Source organism: Callithrix jacchus, chromosome 12 (assembly GCF_049354715.1).
Source record: "Callithrix jacchus isolate 240 chromosome 12, calJac240_pri, whole genome shotgun sequence".
NCBI classification, from domain to species: Eukaryota; Metazoa; Chordata; class Mammalia; order Primates; family Cebidae; genus Callithrix; species Callithrix jacchus.
In genome coordinates this window covers 16656096-16671717 of record NC_133513.1, presented here as the reverse complement: position 1 = coordinate 16671717, position 15622 = coordinate 16656096, and the positions used below count along the sequence as shown (strand labels likewise).

Below are 15622 nucleotides of genomic sequence, written 5' to 3'. Positions count from 1 at the left end.
AGAGACAGGGTTTCACCATGTTCACCAGGCAACTCCTGACTTCAGATTATCCCCCTGCCTCAGCCTCCCAAAGTGCTATGATTATAGGTGTGAACCACTGCGCCCCGCCCACAACAAAGTAAATTTTATGGAGATTTGTCTCTCTCATGTTAAAACTGAATGTTTCATGAAGAAAGGGGCAATGTCTGCTTTTACTGCTCTATGTCTAGTACGCTTCTCAATGAGTGCTTGTTTAAGGAGTGAGTGAGTGAAGGAACAAAATGATGAACAAATGAACTAACACCTCGGAAGGAGATGGTTATATAAACAATCAATTCTGATTTCAGTGATTCACTGAAAGAGAGAACCATATAATCCAGGCTGAGGGTAACCTTGCTGTAACCCTGGGAGGTTGTCCAGTCCTCTCCATTCCAGGGAAGTTAATAAACACCAGAGTGCTAGTTATATTTCTGCCTCGTAGCCTGGCACAGAAATGAAAGGGGAATGTTGTAGGCACTAATACAATTTCAGGGACCTTTCCAGGAGGAAAGTGATTAGATACACAAACCAGTTTTGGTGGCTCAGAATTGCAGTGTACAAATTACATTGAGCCCTGGGGAAGTCATCAGTGGGGTTTAATTTACCCCTCGAAGGAGGTCAGCACCTCAGCTCAGAGATTAGAAGAAATGCTGCTTCAGGAGAGAACCATTACCTGAAGGGTTATTTTCATTGTGAAAATGAAATGGTCTTTACTCTAGAGGTTGTGAGAACATTGAATCATGGAATCTTCCATCACTGGTGTCTCAAATTGTGTTCCAAGCCCAGAAGGCTGGGGAGTTTTTATGAGCTGCTCTTTAGAGAGAAGGAGAGCTCAGGAGAAAGCATTTAGCTCTGGAACAGCTCTAATTAGAGGTGAAGGCTGGGACCTTCCAGCCCTTCCAGAATGGTACAGTACCGTTTTTATAATCACTACAATTGATCTTGAAGTTTCAGGGACAGTCAGCTTATTATCTCTGCATAATTTGGATACTGCCAGGTGCAAATTTGATAGTGGCATGTGTGTATATACCTAGTGACTTACCAGTTAACTTTAAAGTCATCACATAAGGCGAAAGAGTGACATAACCAAAATACCTTACACATGCATCAAATAGCCCCTGTGAGGAATAAATGATTTTACTATAGGTAGAAGCATGGAGCCATGTATGGTAGGTACTCAGTAAATTATTTTGCATTTGAACTTAAACCTTGCTGTATTAGACCCATATACATCACATTTTTGGAAAAGTTGAAAGAGAGATATTTGTACCCATCAGCCTGATGTTCTAATGTCATTTTCTCTCGTGCTTCCCTCCTCCTATCCTAAACAGCTGTTACCCTCTTTGCCATGTGTGTTGGTCTCCTGAGCTCCCTGGTGGAGTCTGCTCCTAAGATGGGCTCAGGGTGTAAAGTCAGCTCAGTGAGGAGGCAGCATGCCTGCGGGGCGCTCCAGAAACGCTGGGCATTGCTGTGTGTGACCTCCTGTGATAGCTTCCTTGGGGCTTGCAGTTATTATCCTCATTTACAGATGCGGAGACTGAGGTTCAGATACATGATGGGCCAGATCACTCCCTAAGAACTTTCTTCTTCCAGAGAACAGATGGCATATATATGAGAGAGGGAGAGGTTTAGTGATATGACTTAAACTTGTCCTTTAGCTTGCTATCACTGGTGATGTAGGTTGTTATAAATTGCCTGTGCATAGTACCTCTTAGATGACAAAATTGTCTCCTTTCCTCTTTTTTTTTTTTTTAAATGAGTTAAAAATGCCCAATATTGGTCTCTCTCTTTTGGTCAGATCAAACCGGGCGCTGATCAACGTCTGGATCCCCTCAGTGTTTCTCCGGGGCAAAGCAGCGAATGCATTCCACGTGTATCAGGTGAGTGGCTTGTTTTTCAGGTGGACCTTACAGCTGGATGGAAAGACGCCCTTTTGTCCTGCTGTGGTGCTTTGCCTCTTGGTGGTGAGGCACTGTGATTAGGAGGCGATGGCCCTCCAAACACCCACATCTTAACTACCCAGAGGCCTTGCAGAAGAAGTCTGTGGCTTTCAGTTGAGCGGGACGATACGATGGGCCTCTTCATGCCAGTTAGGCCTCTTAGTGTGGGTGCTGCGGAACCTCAGCTCAGACTGCTTGAGCAGAGATGGTGATAGGTTGTCTTGCATTGCATCTGAAAAGTCTAGGAGTAGGTCAGGCCTGAAGCACTGCTGCACCTGCCATCAGGAACCTGCTGCCGTGTCCTGTGTCTGCTGCTCGGTGACCCTCTCAGGCTAGCTGTCTGTGGGTTGAAAGGATGACCCCAGTAGTGCCAGGTTCTCGGTCTGTCTGGATCGGCAGGTCTCGTGGTCTGTCTTGGATCTCAAGCCTCTTCCTACACCTTGGGGTTGGGGGATGGACTCTGTGACTGGCCTGATTCGGCTCATATGACCACTGCTGTGCCCGGGGTGGGTGTTTACCTCACCTGACCACATGTCTGAGAGTGAGGAAACGAGATTCCCCAAATCAGAGCCAGATAATTCTTTCCAAAAGAAGGGACAATGGATAGTTGACAAGCAGAACCTGTAGACACCGCCTCTGCTTCCTTGGGGTAGTGGTGGCTGCACCCTGGTGGGCATTCAGTGTCCGGGGTGGTGAGACGTGTGTCTGTAAGAGGTGATTTTGCCCAATCAAGGGGATTCCAGTTCTCCATCTTCTGTCTGATTTTCTGAAGTTTCTTTTAGCCCTGCCCACGCCTTGTATGCATGTCTGTCTTCCTTCTCCCCTCTCTTACCATGGACTCTGAATTCCAGGCTTTTATGCGCCCTTGTTCTGGGACTGCTTTGTTCTCAGTGCTGAGCCCCAGCTGCTTCCTGCTTCTCCTTTCCTCTTGTGCTAAAATAATTGTCATTACGTTTTGTTTTATTCCCCATGAACTCTTTGCAAATCCTTGGATTTTGTTGCCATCTTTCTTAGTGAGAAATTGACTTATCGAAGAAATCTGCTTGGCTGATAAGATATTTTCCCCCAAAGAGCAGAGTGGTGAAGAAAGGACACTGAACTTGAAAATGGAACGCCTGGTTTAGAGCCTATGATCTGAGGTGCATCTTAGTTTCTTCAGCTGTAAAATGGAAACAGTAATCTATCATGTAAAACTGTTGTGAGATTAGAAATACCTGGCATGCAGGAGACACTCTGTATTCATTTCTCACCTGCTTGGTCTCAGGTCTAAGCAGAGCACGCACATCTTACTGAAATTCGCAGGGACAGATGAGTTAGACTTTGGTGCGAGACGGTTGTTTTTGTTTACATGTTCAGCTGGGCAACATTCAGAGGAGAATCTTGTGCGTTCATGTTGTTCTCAGCTTCAGTTTAAAAAGAATTTGATATTATGGATTTTCAAAAATCCTCTTCTCTTTGTCCTTTTATCCAACCTAATTCTTTATTTGAGTGTCCTTCAAGTTCTGCTTTGTGGTCTTGAGAGCACTGGAAGGCGTAGCCTGGGGTATGAAAAACATGAAGCAGATAGCTTTATCTTAGAGCAAGATTAAAACGTGACATCACTTGAGTCGTTTCCTTGACCTTTCAGTTTTGACATTTTACCCCGTTCACCCCATGAAGCAACCTGGCAAGTTTCAGCTCCTGAAAGTCAGCTATGCAATGAGATGGACCTTAGCAAATATGCCGTTGCCTGGGTGACTGTTTCCACAGTGGCCACTGTGGCCGTGAAGCCACTCTCTCCCTGTCCTTCACTGTGTAAAGCTCTCCTGGGCGCGGCCCTGCTTCCAGCCAGCCACAGGCCTGGCCGCTCGGCATCATGGGGAGCAACCTCACTCCATGAACCTTTGGCCTTCTGCAGCCCTCTGATGTTGGGGGATGTGAAGTGGTGTCTCTTGCGTGCAATTATTTTTCTCTTTTTAGCAAATGATGCTTCTGATTGGTGCCTGCAGAGCAAAATCAGAGCATATGTTTGGAAGCATTTTAGAAAGCCTTTGTTGCCATGTTTTTACTTTATATAAATGATACTGCATAGAAGGTGAGTCATTTAAAATACTGGTACTGTTGAAGAGTATTTTTTTTAGAATTTAAAAAAGTATGCCGGCAGGGTGTAGTGGCTCACGTCTGTACTCCTAGCACTTTGGGAGCCTAAGGCAAGTGGATCACCCGAGGTCAGGAGTTTGAAACCAGCCAGGCCAACCTGTTGAAACCCTGTCTCTACTAAAAATACAAAAAGTAGCCAGGCAGGAGGCTGAGGCAGGAGAATCACTTGAACCTGGGAGGCAGAGGTTGCAGTGAGCCGAGATCATGCCACTGCACACCAGACTGGGTAATAAGAATGAGACTCTGAGGCCGGGTGCAGTGGCTCACACCTCTAATCCCAGCACTTTGGGAGGCTGAGGTGGGTGGATCACGAGGCCAAGAGATCGAGACCATCCTGGTCAACAAGGTGAAACCCCGTCTCTACTAAAAATACAAAAATTAGCTGGGCATGGTGGTGCGCACCTGTAGTCCCAGCTACTCGGGAGGCTGAGGCAGGAGAATTGCTTGAACCCAGGAGGTGGAGATTGCGGTGAGCCAAGATCCATCTCAAAAAAAAAAGAATGAGACTCTGTCTCAAAAAAAAAAAAAAAAGTATGCTATTTAATTCCAAAAAAGTTTTGAGATTCTGAGAAAATTTCTAGAGAAACAGCTAGAAAAGAATGAGAACATAGAAGTAAAAAAATATATCAGAGAAAATGTCCACTAAGAGTTTAAAAGGAAAATGTAGAAACCATTTGTATGTGTTATGAGATTCTAAACAGTTGCTCTCATTGACTTATGAATTTCCTGTGGGCTTCCTGGCAGCCAGTGTGAAAGGGAAAGGTGGTTATTTGGATACATCAGTTGCTAATAATAAGAAACTATGTTAATTCTTCAAAAGAAGCTCTAAAAGAAATTTCCACACAGCGTTTGAGATTAAACAATAATAAACGATAGAGTAGACCATCCTCAACTACATTCCTGTGGCAGTCACTATGTGATTTTGTAAGATTTCCCTTGAAGGAAATCTTACAAGGGCATAGCCCTAAAGTGAACATAAATTTGATTGGATTGCCAAGACATATAGCTCTCTCAGTAGAGCTCCTGAACACATGTGGCTCTTGAGATTCGTATTGATTAAAATGAGACTTGGTGCGGTGGCTGATGCCTATTATCCCAGCGCATTGGAAGGCTGAGGTGGGTGGATCACTTGAGGTCAGGAGTTCGAGACCAGCCTGGCCAACATGGTGAAGCCTCATCTCTACTAGAAATACAAAAAATTAGCTGGGTGTGTGGCAAATGCCTGTAATACCAGCTACTAGGGAGGCTGAGGCAGGAGAATCACTTGAACCCGGGAAGCAGAGGTTGCAGTGAGCTGAGATCACATGACTGTGCTCCAGCCTGAGGGACAAAGTCTCAACCAACCAACCAACCAACCAACCAAAAACCTGGCCATGATGACTCACGCCTGTTTTCCCAGCACTTTGGGAGGTTGAGGCAGGCCAATCACGAGATCAGGCAATTGAGACCATCCTGGCCATCATGGTGAAACCCCTGTCTCTACTAAAATACAAAAAATTAGCCCGGTGTGGTGGCACGTGCCTGTAGTCCCAGCTACTTGGGAGGCTGAGGCAGGAGAATCACTTGAACCTGGGAGACGGAGGTTGCAGTGAATCAAGATTGCGCCACTATGCTCCAGCCTGGCAACAGAGCAGGACTCCGTCTCATAAAAAACAAATAAAATGAAAGATTCGGCTCCTCACTTGCACCAGCCACATTTCACATGCTGAGTAGCTGCACGTGGTGGGTGGCTCCTGTTCTGGACAGCAAAGATCTAGAACATTTCCCCAACACAGAAAGGTCTGCAGAGCGGCTGCCCTGGAGCAAGCTCTCCCAGTGCATGGGATGGCAGGATGGTGTCTTATGTGCCAAGTCAGGGTTTAGAAGGAGTACCCTGGCCATTAAAGGCCACACCCTGCAGGGAGAAGGCCCCGCCCCCCTTTTCAGCTTGTCCTGGCTTCCAGCTCCTTGGAAGAGAAAGTCCCTGTGTCACTCTCTTACCTCTTATGTCCCTCTGATCTTTCTTCTTAGGAAAAGCAGCAAGGCTGGGGTCAGTGCCTTTGGCAGGCAGCGGGCTTGAAGTTAATTAGATTGTTTTGTTTTCTTTGTTTTCATTTTTATATTTGCCTCCTAGTTATGACACATAATTCTATTTTTCCATTTACCATGGTGATATACAGTCCCCTTGTAAAATGTATTTTAGGTGAAAAGGAAATGAATCAGCTTAAAAAACACTACTAAATAAACAATCGTGAAAACAGTCCAAAGTTTAGCAAGGTGCTCTATGAATGATTGATATTTGGGTCACACCAAAATGAAGGAACAGATAGACTGTGATTAACAAAAACCGACGTAGTAACTAATAGCCACCTCTCACTGGTGTGTGTGTTGTGTAATAGCTCATTCAATCCTTATAGCCACCCTGTGGGGTAGGAAACTCTTACCCTCATTTTTTAGGTAAAGAAACAAAGACACAGAGAAGCTTGTTTACTGACATGTTTTCAGCCCCCAAAGCAGTCTCTGACAAGGTCCCGGTCTATAGAGAGTCCACATTACTGAAAGACGGTAGAAGCAAGTTCTTTAAAAATCCTAAAAGCAATTGTGCGTGATGGCATTGGTCGTAGTTCCAGCAACTCCAGAGGCTGAGGTAGGAGAATGGCTTCAGCCTAGGAGTTTGAGGCTGCAGTGAGCTGATTGCATCTGTGAATAGCCCCTGTATTTCAGCCTGTGCAACACAGCGAGATCCTGTCTCTAGAAAAGAAATGTAAAAATTAACCAGGCATGGTGGTGCACACCTGTAGCCCCACCTACTAGGGAAGCTGAGGCAGGAGCCTTGCTTGAGTCTAAGAGTTTGAGATTGCACTGAGCTATTATAGTGCCACTGACACTCCAGCTTGGGTGACAAAGCAAGACCCTTCTCAAAAAAAAAAAAAAAAAAAAAAATTTTAGAAGCAGCTGGGACAGTTGCCCTCATTCCAAAAGGCAGGGCCCAGCTCAACTAAGATCTCACCTGCATGGACAGCCACCTGTACCCCTGAGATGGCAGGCTAAGGGGATGCCTGCAGCCAAGCCAGGACTTCTCCATAGGACCTCTGTGGATCCACTGCAATGCACACCTTTTCCAGCAAGCCAGATCCAAATCCAAGAGCCAGGCTGAGACAGTTTGCATTGGGAAGTTGTCAGAGTAGGTGCTGGTTCACAGTAACTTATCTAGCCGCCTAGTATCTCAGCATGTCTTGTTTGAGCAATGTCAGGGTCCCAGAGCCTACGTTGGGGGAGGTTGGGGGAAATGTCCTCCAGCCAGGCCCAGTGGCTCATGCCTGTAATCCCAGCACTTTGGGAGACCAAGGCGGGTGGATCACTTGAGGTCAGGAGTTTGAGACCAGCCTGGCCAACATGGTGAAACCCCATCTCTCCTAAAAATATAAAAATTAGCCAGGCTTGGTGGCACATCCTGTAATCCCAGCTACTCGGGAGGCTGAGGCAGGAGAATCACTTGAACATGGTAGGCAGAGGTTGCAGTGAGTCAAGATCACACCATTGCACTCCAGCTTGGGGAACAAGAGTGAAACTCCATCTCAAAAAAAAAAAAAAAAAATTCCTTCTACATGCCAAAGAAAAGATAATTTCCCTGCTGTGTGTGGTCATAAAGCCCTCACTACTTGTGGAAGAATCTGGAATTATATTTGGCTTAGAGGATTCTAGCAAGAAGTGCTGTGCATTGACATGTTGGAATGCAAATTGTTGAAAAAGGTTTATGTTCCCTTATTCTGAGAGGGAGCTGAGGTGTGTTCTGCCACTAAAAATGATAAATGGCAGCCTTTTTCCACCCCTCAGGACCAATGTAATATCTGAGAGTTCCTGACTTTAAGTTTTCAAGCGCTTCTTACACATTAGGCTCTGCCAGTGCTTGGTTGCTGGCAGCACTAGCCAGAGACAAAACGAATAAGGAGTGTCAAATAAAATAGAAAACAAAATTAACCTCAGCCACTACCTTGTTGCGCTGAGTTTTTTTCTTTCTCTCTCGGTCAACACACCGTTTTGTTTTGGTTTAATTTCCTGGCACTTCCATATGACAGAATTAAATTTGTCAATTAATTTCTAGTTCATACCGTTGCAGATGTTTGGTCTTAGTCCCTGAATACCTTGACTTCAAACAGGTTTGAGATTCACTATCTTAACATCCCACTGGAGTGTCTCTAAAGGTGTGGTAGACATTAGAAAAGCTCACGTGTTTGTTTTCTTCAACTATTACAGCTGCTGGATCGGTATGAAGTAATGTGTCAGTTACGTACCTGAGATCTTAGGTCTTTCCCTTTGAAAAATACCTTTAGTAAGCACAGTTGGAATCTGTCTTCCGTGTGGGATTAATTTCAGCCTTCCCGTCTAGCCACCGCAAACACTGGCTGTTGTACAATATTCCATTTGCACAGCAGAACCGATTAGATCTCCTTTGTAAAGAGGGTTGCCTTGTTTCAGCAAAGCTTTTTTTCTTCTAGAATAAGTTCTGTTTCCTAGAGGCCACAGGGTGTGGTCTTGGCCTGAGGAATGTTGGTATCCCAGGAAGACTCGTTCAGTATTTGACCTCTTTCCATCCCCCATCCTGCAGAACGAAATCACGTAGCCTGAGTGATTGTTATTATTTTTTTGTTGGAGACAGGGTCTCGCTTTGTCACCCAGGCTGCAGTGCAGTGGCACAATCGTGGCTCATTTCAGCCTTGAACTCCCTGGCTCAAGCAATCCTCCTGCCTCAGCCTCCTGAGTATCTGGAACTACAGGCATGTACCACAATGCTCATAATTAAAAAAAAATGTTTTTTTAAGAGACGGGGTCTCACTATGCTGCCCAGGCTGCTCTGGAACTTCTGGCCTCAAGTGATCTTCCCACTTGGGCCACCCAAAGTGCTGGGATTACAGGTGCAAGCCACTGTACCTGGCCTCTGGGCCATTTTGAAGGTTTAATCCAGCTAAGCATATTTATATATGTAATGCAGGGAACGTGTATTATTTTTCTATTAATAATAGATCACAGCATCTTGGCAAGCTGCATGAAGCTTCAGGTGGCTTGGAGGATGGTAATGTTTTTGGACTTCAGGCTTTGCAGTTCTCAGCTCTTCCTTTTCATTCTCTCTCTTAAGATAGCTTACCCCTTGGGCCCTCAAGTTTTCTTTTACCCACAGCTCTGTCTTTATGCTTGCTTCCTGTGTAGCTATGCAGAGAGGGAAGAATTCATTAAGTAGAGCAAGATGAAATGGTTGGACCGAATGCAGAACTGGGAACTGCAGCTGCAATGATGTGAGCTCTGAGAAGCCTCCGCCTCTGCAGATAGCATTCCAAACTTAAGGGAGAAAAGGCCTCATTCTAAGGCTGAAGCCCTTCTCTCTTGCTCACACCTGGTCCTTCCTCTCATACCTGTTGTATGCCAGATAGGCAGGAGGGCCGGCCGTGGACTGAGGCAGCCATTTGCTATTTGATTTGTGAGTTTCATCCCAGCCAGCGTGGGCTCCTGTGCTGCAGGCCAAGCCAGTCCAGGGGAGCCCTTGCCCTTATTTTTACTCTCTCGCTCTCCTTGAGAACTTTCCACCCTGGCATTCTGAGGATCACAGCACACCAACCCCTAGCTGTTCCTGGAATGCTCAGGGCTCCCAGGAAAGCCTGATGTAGGTGGAAACAAATAGCAAAAGGCAAAAAGCTCTCTTTCCTGCTGGACATAGGTGTCACTGCTGTCCTCTGTCTGCTTTTATCTTTCCATATAGGAAGAATTTTAAAATTTCCCTTCCATATAAAGCCTTTATTCATCTCAAAGCTGTTTATTGAGGGCCTGCTATATGCCAGGTATGCGCCACACCTGCAGAGCCAGCGGCAGCCAAACTTGACATTGAGCTGGCCTTCACCAGCCTCACTAGTCTAGTGGGAAGGCAGACAGTGTGCAGTAAAGGTAGCCTCACTCTGCAAAGAAAGGAACAAGGGGGAGGGATGGGACACTACCCACTTTGCAGTGTGGATGCGACCACGTGTGATGACATATGAAATGCTTGGCCCATAGCTACGTGTGAGTTTACCTTTGTGATCTAATAACCACTTGACTTGTGATAAGCCCTTAAACCTGGAAGGAAGCATGCAAAGATCTTTCCCTTGTTGAATAGAATGTCTCTGGGCACGTCCCTGTGTTCAGTAAAACTGTATGGAGCATCTGCTTCACCAAGGGCTCTACAGGGCTGCAAGGAGCAAGACAGCATTTTCCTAGTGTATCTGGCACCTGGTGGGGAGACAGGATCTCCACGAAGACAACCAAAGTTCAAGGGTGGCTACACGAGGCTTTGCAGAGGGGTGGGAGAGCCAGCTGTCAGGTGGGCAGCCCCAGCCTCTGCTGCACGCTCTTTAATGCACATTGTTGCTTAATTCTTTCAGCAACCTATGAGGTAGACACTGTTTTCATGATGCCCATTTAATAGATGAAGCATCTGGGACTCTGTGGGTTGAATAACTCCCTCTGGGGCATGCACACATTCTGCCCTGTGCCTCTGCTCCATGCTGCTCCTCGCCTGACCACTGAGGCGTGTGCCTGACAGATTTGTCTCTATGAAATGAACCTGTTTCCATAACATGTTTCCTGCAAGGAATTCTGACACTCTCTCATTGACCCGTCACTCATTGTCATAGCTGCCATGGGCCGCTGATAGTGGTGACAAGGTAATATTCTCACATTTGAGAGAGAGCTGCAAAGACCAGAGTATGGAATTGATGGGTCCCTGGGAATGTGAGAAGTCTGTTAAGGTGGAGACCTTTGCAGCCTCTCGTGCATAAATTCTTTAAGTATTAGGCTTTGAAGAAAACTTAGAGCTCACCTCTGTGCGTGCATATGCGTATGTGTGTTTTGAAAGGTATATTCAGGATTTTGACTTTTTACTTGGAAAGCTGAAAGTCATGGGCTTTGTAAAGAGTCTATAGGTAGAGGTGGACACACCCTCATGGCAGGTGAGCTGTCCGTGTTTTTATATTTACTTTTTATATGAGAAAATCAAAAGAAGTGTTCTGCACTAGATCGTAGTAGCTAACCAAGTGAAGGAATCTGTGCTGCTTTCTGGCCACTCATCTTTCTGCTGTGTCTTAGGGCTGCCTGACCCTCTCTCCCTTTCCTAACTCCTTCCGTGCCCAGAAATGACCCATCTGGAGAGCTGCCCAGCAGTTTATCAGGAAAGGGTCGGGGAGGTGAGAGCATGCTGCTGTCACGTTTGCTCATCATGGAGATCGGCAGCTTTTGTTTTGTTTTGTTTTTTGTTTCTGTTCTGTGGTCACAGTTGTCACTGAGTATCTGGTTTGGGTTGGGAAGGGAGTGTTGGGCCTGGGCAAGGCTCATCTCATTAGCTGAGTTCTAATGGAGAAGAGGAGTGTGAAATAATCTTTACAAGTGTGGGGAATGTCACAAAGTGGGAGATAACAGTGAAGGGCGTGGTCAGGTCAGTCTTGCTGACTTGGTGGTGGGATCTCTGAAGTGGAAGCAAAATAGCAGTAATTAACTGTCCTTCTTGGAAATGAAAGTGCTGGGGAAGAGACAGGTGGCAGAGGGTGGTGGACAAGGTGGATGTGGGAAAGAATAACAGGGTCCCTGACTTGCCAGAGTGTAGTGATCTCTCAGAGGAGGCCTGAGGGTGCAGAGAAGGGAGCCAGGTGAGGTGGAGATAGCAGGAAGGACACCGAGAAGGAAGCCGAGGTGTGAAGACAGAGGAGTGGCTACGTGGGAAGAGACAGGGCCTTCGAGACAGTGGCACCTTGGAGGCAATGCCGTGTTCAGTGGTGCGCTGCTGTGCAGAGGAGACAGCTTGTTCATCCTCTCTCCTGTTGCGTTGTCTTGGAGGCAGGCAGCACGTGACCATATACAGGTGCTGGACGGTCCGCATGCCAGGTGTCCTGCCCCACACTTCCTGCATCGGCCTGTAGCTTTCAGAGCCACCTTACTGAGAGTGGCCTTACTCGTTTGCTGCTCCCAAATGGCTGTGTCCATTGTTCTAAATGAGGCAGTACGTAAATAACCATACAGTCATCTCCTAGTGTCTACAGGGGATTGTTCCTAAGACCCCATGGTTACCCAAATCTGAGGATACTCAAGTCCGTCATGTAAAACGACATAGTATTTGCACATAACCTAAGTGCATTAGAGTCTACAGGAGAACGTGTAGACTCTAAGTCATCGCTAGGTTACTTACAATACCTCATACAATGCAAATACTATGTAAAAAGTTGTTACACAGTATTGCTTAGGGAATAATGACAAGATAAAAGTCTGAACATGTTCAGTAGCGATGCACTTTTTTGAGTATTGGTAATCTGTGGTCAGTTGAATCTGTGGATGCAGAACTCGCTGATACGGAGGGCTGACTGTATTAAAAAGTAAGAGGAATGTTTGAGCCAGGTGTGGTGGCCTGCGCCTATAAACACAGCTACTTGGCAGACTTAGGTGAAGGAATTGCTTGAGCCCAGGAGATCGAGGCTGCAGTGATCTGTGATCTTGCTGCTGCACTCCAGCCTGGGTGACAGCGAGATCTTGACTCCAAAACTGAAAGTAAAAAGTAAGAATGGTGTTTGGAAGTCATTTTCGTTTCACCCAGTTATAGTAACCATGGCTTAACTGGGACCTTGTTAGCGTGGTCACCATGTCCCATCTTCACCTCCACTGTTGCAGAAACAGAAACCTGAAGCAGAGGAACTTCCTGAGATACTGATCTGTGATTCCCCAGTCATTTTCCTTTTCCAAGTTCCCTGGTCATAATCAGATGATCATTTCTGCTCCTTCAGCTGAAGGGAGATTTGTGGTAAAAGTGGAAGTCCTGAAAAGACATTTTCCTGCCTGGCTGTTGTTTTTCAAAAGCGTGGAATGGTTTTGTTTATTTGTTATTTAATTAGAGACAGAGTCTCTCTCTGCTGCCCAGGCTGGAGTGCAGTGACAGAATCTTGTCTTGTTGCAACTTCCACCTCCAGGGTTCAAGTGGTTCTCCCACCAGAGCCTCCTGAGTAGCTGGGATCATGGGTGCCCACCACCATCCTAGCTAATTTTTGTATTTTTAGTAGAAATGGGGTTTCACTATGTTGGCCAGGCTGGTCTCAAACTCTGACCTCAAATGATCCACCTGCCTTGGCCTCCCAAAGTGCTAGGATTACAGGCATGAGCTACGGCACCCAGCCTGTTGTCTTTTAAAGAGACTCCATTGAGGAGACAGGTAGAGGCTAAGGGCCCCATGGCAGGGCCCCAGAACAAGAGAGACCTCCCAGAGAGGTGAGGCTCCAAGTCTGGGCAAAAATTCTTACTTGCTTGTATGTCCTGGGAGCAGAAAACCAGGATCCACAAGCTGGCAGTGAATGGGCCACTGTCTGCAGTTTGGAGGTCACTTCTACAAGGTACAGGCACTGCACAAGTCCCACACTGTCCTGAAGGCCGGGGAGGGAGCAGGGCCCCATTAACGGCTGAGATGGCCTTGCTGCCCACTTAGCAGAACTGCCTCTGAATCTGTCAGGATGCACTCAGCGGTTCCTCCTGGCACCGTTGAGCTTCATACTTGCACTGAGCATCTCTGAGGTATTTGAATGAGGCCTTGTAAGGACACAGCAAGGATAGTTTGTCTTTTTGCTCTCACCCCCTGACTGGACAGAGTATAAACTTAAAAAACTTGCTAAGATGAATTAATCCACCCATGAAGGTCTCCTTACAGGCAGGTGGCATTGATGTCTCAGGGTAATCCACTGTGCCAGGCCCAACGTCTGCCTCCATCTCACTTCATGATCAGGGTTGGTCTAGGATGTGATCTCACACATCCAGGGGAGGAATTGAGGCTTGGTGAGTGTACTTGGTCAGGGCTGGCATGCAGATGGACTCTCTTCCCCAGCAGGTCTCCATGGGGCACAGATGGCACCTGCCCTGGAGTGCCACTTACATACTCCCTGTGCTCCCCAATCCAGGCTGAGAAGGCTCACTCTCTTCACCAAAAATAAGTAGATTTACTTTTAGTGGTGTCCCAAAGGGATGCCTCTTAAACCCACATTTCCCCTGGGGAGATCATGTTGTCAGGAGGATATGATAAGACCTCTTCCCTGTGCAGCTTGTCCTGGGAGCTTTGGTGGAGCAGGGACCTCCTTCTGCATGTGGCCAGGGCTGTACTCTGGAACACCTGCATCTGCCTCAGTTAAACAGGTTCTGAGGATGGCCTCCTGGCTTGTCCTCTGGTTTGAAAAAGACAACCATAGCCCCTTTGCATCAGCCCGTGGGAGGCAAGAAACTCAGAACTGGGCAGGCTGCGCTCTGTTCAGATTCTGACCCGAAAGGCTGCTCATGGGCCCTCTTTAAATGCTGAGTCCCTCTCAGATTCTCTTAAATTGCCCCTCGAGTGCACTTAGCACAGATGCAAGTAAAGCCCAGGGGTTTGGCTGGGGGCACAGCCCTGTCACTCATTGGTCAGCAGGTGCAGAGTCACAGTTAGACAGGAGGAAGTTCTGGTGATCTTACTGGTGATGCACAGCAGGGGTACTATGGTTAACAATCTTGTATGTCTCAAAATAGCTAGAAGAGAGGATTCTGAATGTACCCACCACAAAGACATGAGAAGTATTTGAGATGATGGATCTGCTTGTTACCCTGATTTGATAATTACAAAATGGGTACATATATCAGAACACCACATTGTGCCCCTGCATTAGTCCATTTTGCATTGCTGTGAAGGAGCACCTGACACTGGGTAATTTTGAAGAGAAGAGGTTTATTTGGTTCCAGTTCTGCAGGCTGTACAAAAAACATGATGCCAGCATCTGCTCGGCTTCTGGGGAGGACTTGGAGGCTTTTAGTTGTGGCAGAAGGTGCAGGGTGAGCAGGCGTGTCACATGGTGAGAGGAGGAGGTGCTACACTATCCCAGCAACCAGCTCCCACGTGAACTAACAGAACAAGACCTCACTCATGACCATGGGGAGGGCAGCAAGCCATTCATGAGGTATCTGCCCCATGCCCCAGACACCTCCCACTAGGCCCACCTTCGGCATCAGGAATCACATTTCAACATGAGATTTGGAGGGGGCAAACATCCAGACCATATCGGCCCCATAACTCTGTGTAATTATTATGTGCTAGTTAAAAGTAAAATAAAACTTAACATTTATGGAGCCCCTGCTGCGTGCAGGCACTGAGCTCAGTGAGATACGCTTGAGTAAGGGGATGGGCCTCCCAGGTGCTGCCAGGATGCCAGCCACCTCAGGCGCAGTGCTTCTTGGGAGACTGCCATTCTATGTTAGACAGTCAGGGGCGGTTTGCATTCTACTCCATAATCCATCTGCATCTTACTGTTTATGGAACTTGCATTTCCCTCAGGCCGGCCTTCCGTGAGAATGCCCCGTGTTTCTTAGATGTGGCCCAGGCTGTGTGCACCTCTTGGCACACTGGGCTTCCTGTGTTTGGTATCTAGAGGGCCCTGGTTCCAGAAGTGAGCTTCCATGGAAGCTGCCTCTGTGCTCCTTGTTTCAGGCTGTCTGGCTCACCTGGTCTCCCAGCATCTATCTGTGAGGGT

The 15622-nt window shown here is 46.9% G+C and overlaps 1 protein-coding gene across 7 annotated transcripts in view; it reads left to right on the top strand.

The window, feature by feature from the left end:
* SNX29 (sorting nexin 29) overlaps positions 1-15622 on the top strand; it is a 591074-nt gene that overhangs the window by 419535 nt on the left and 155917 nt on the right. For all 7 annotated transcript variants that reach the window (XR_013524649.1, XR_013524648.1, XM_078344734.1 and 4 more), the window contains one exon: positions 1817-1898. Coding sequence is in view for 5 of the 7 variants with exons in the window: in XM_078344734.1 (XP_078200860.1) it covers positions 1817-1898 (82 nt within the window). In the remaining 2 variants the exon portion in view is untranslated. The remainder of the gene's footprint in view (positions 1-1816; positions 1899-15622) is intronic.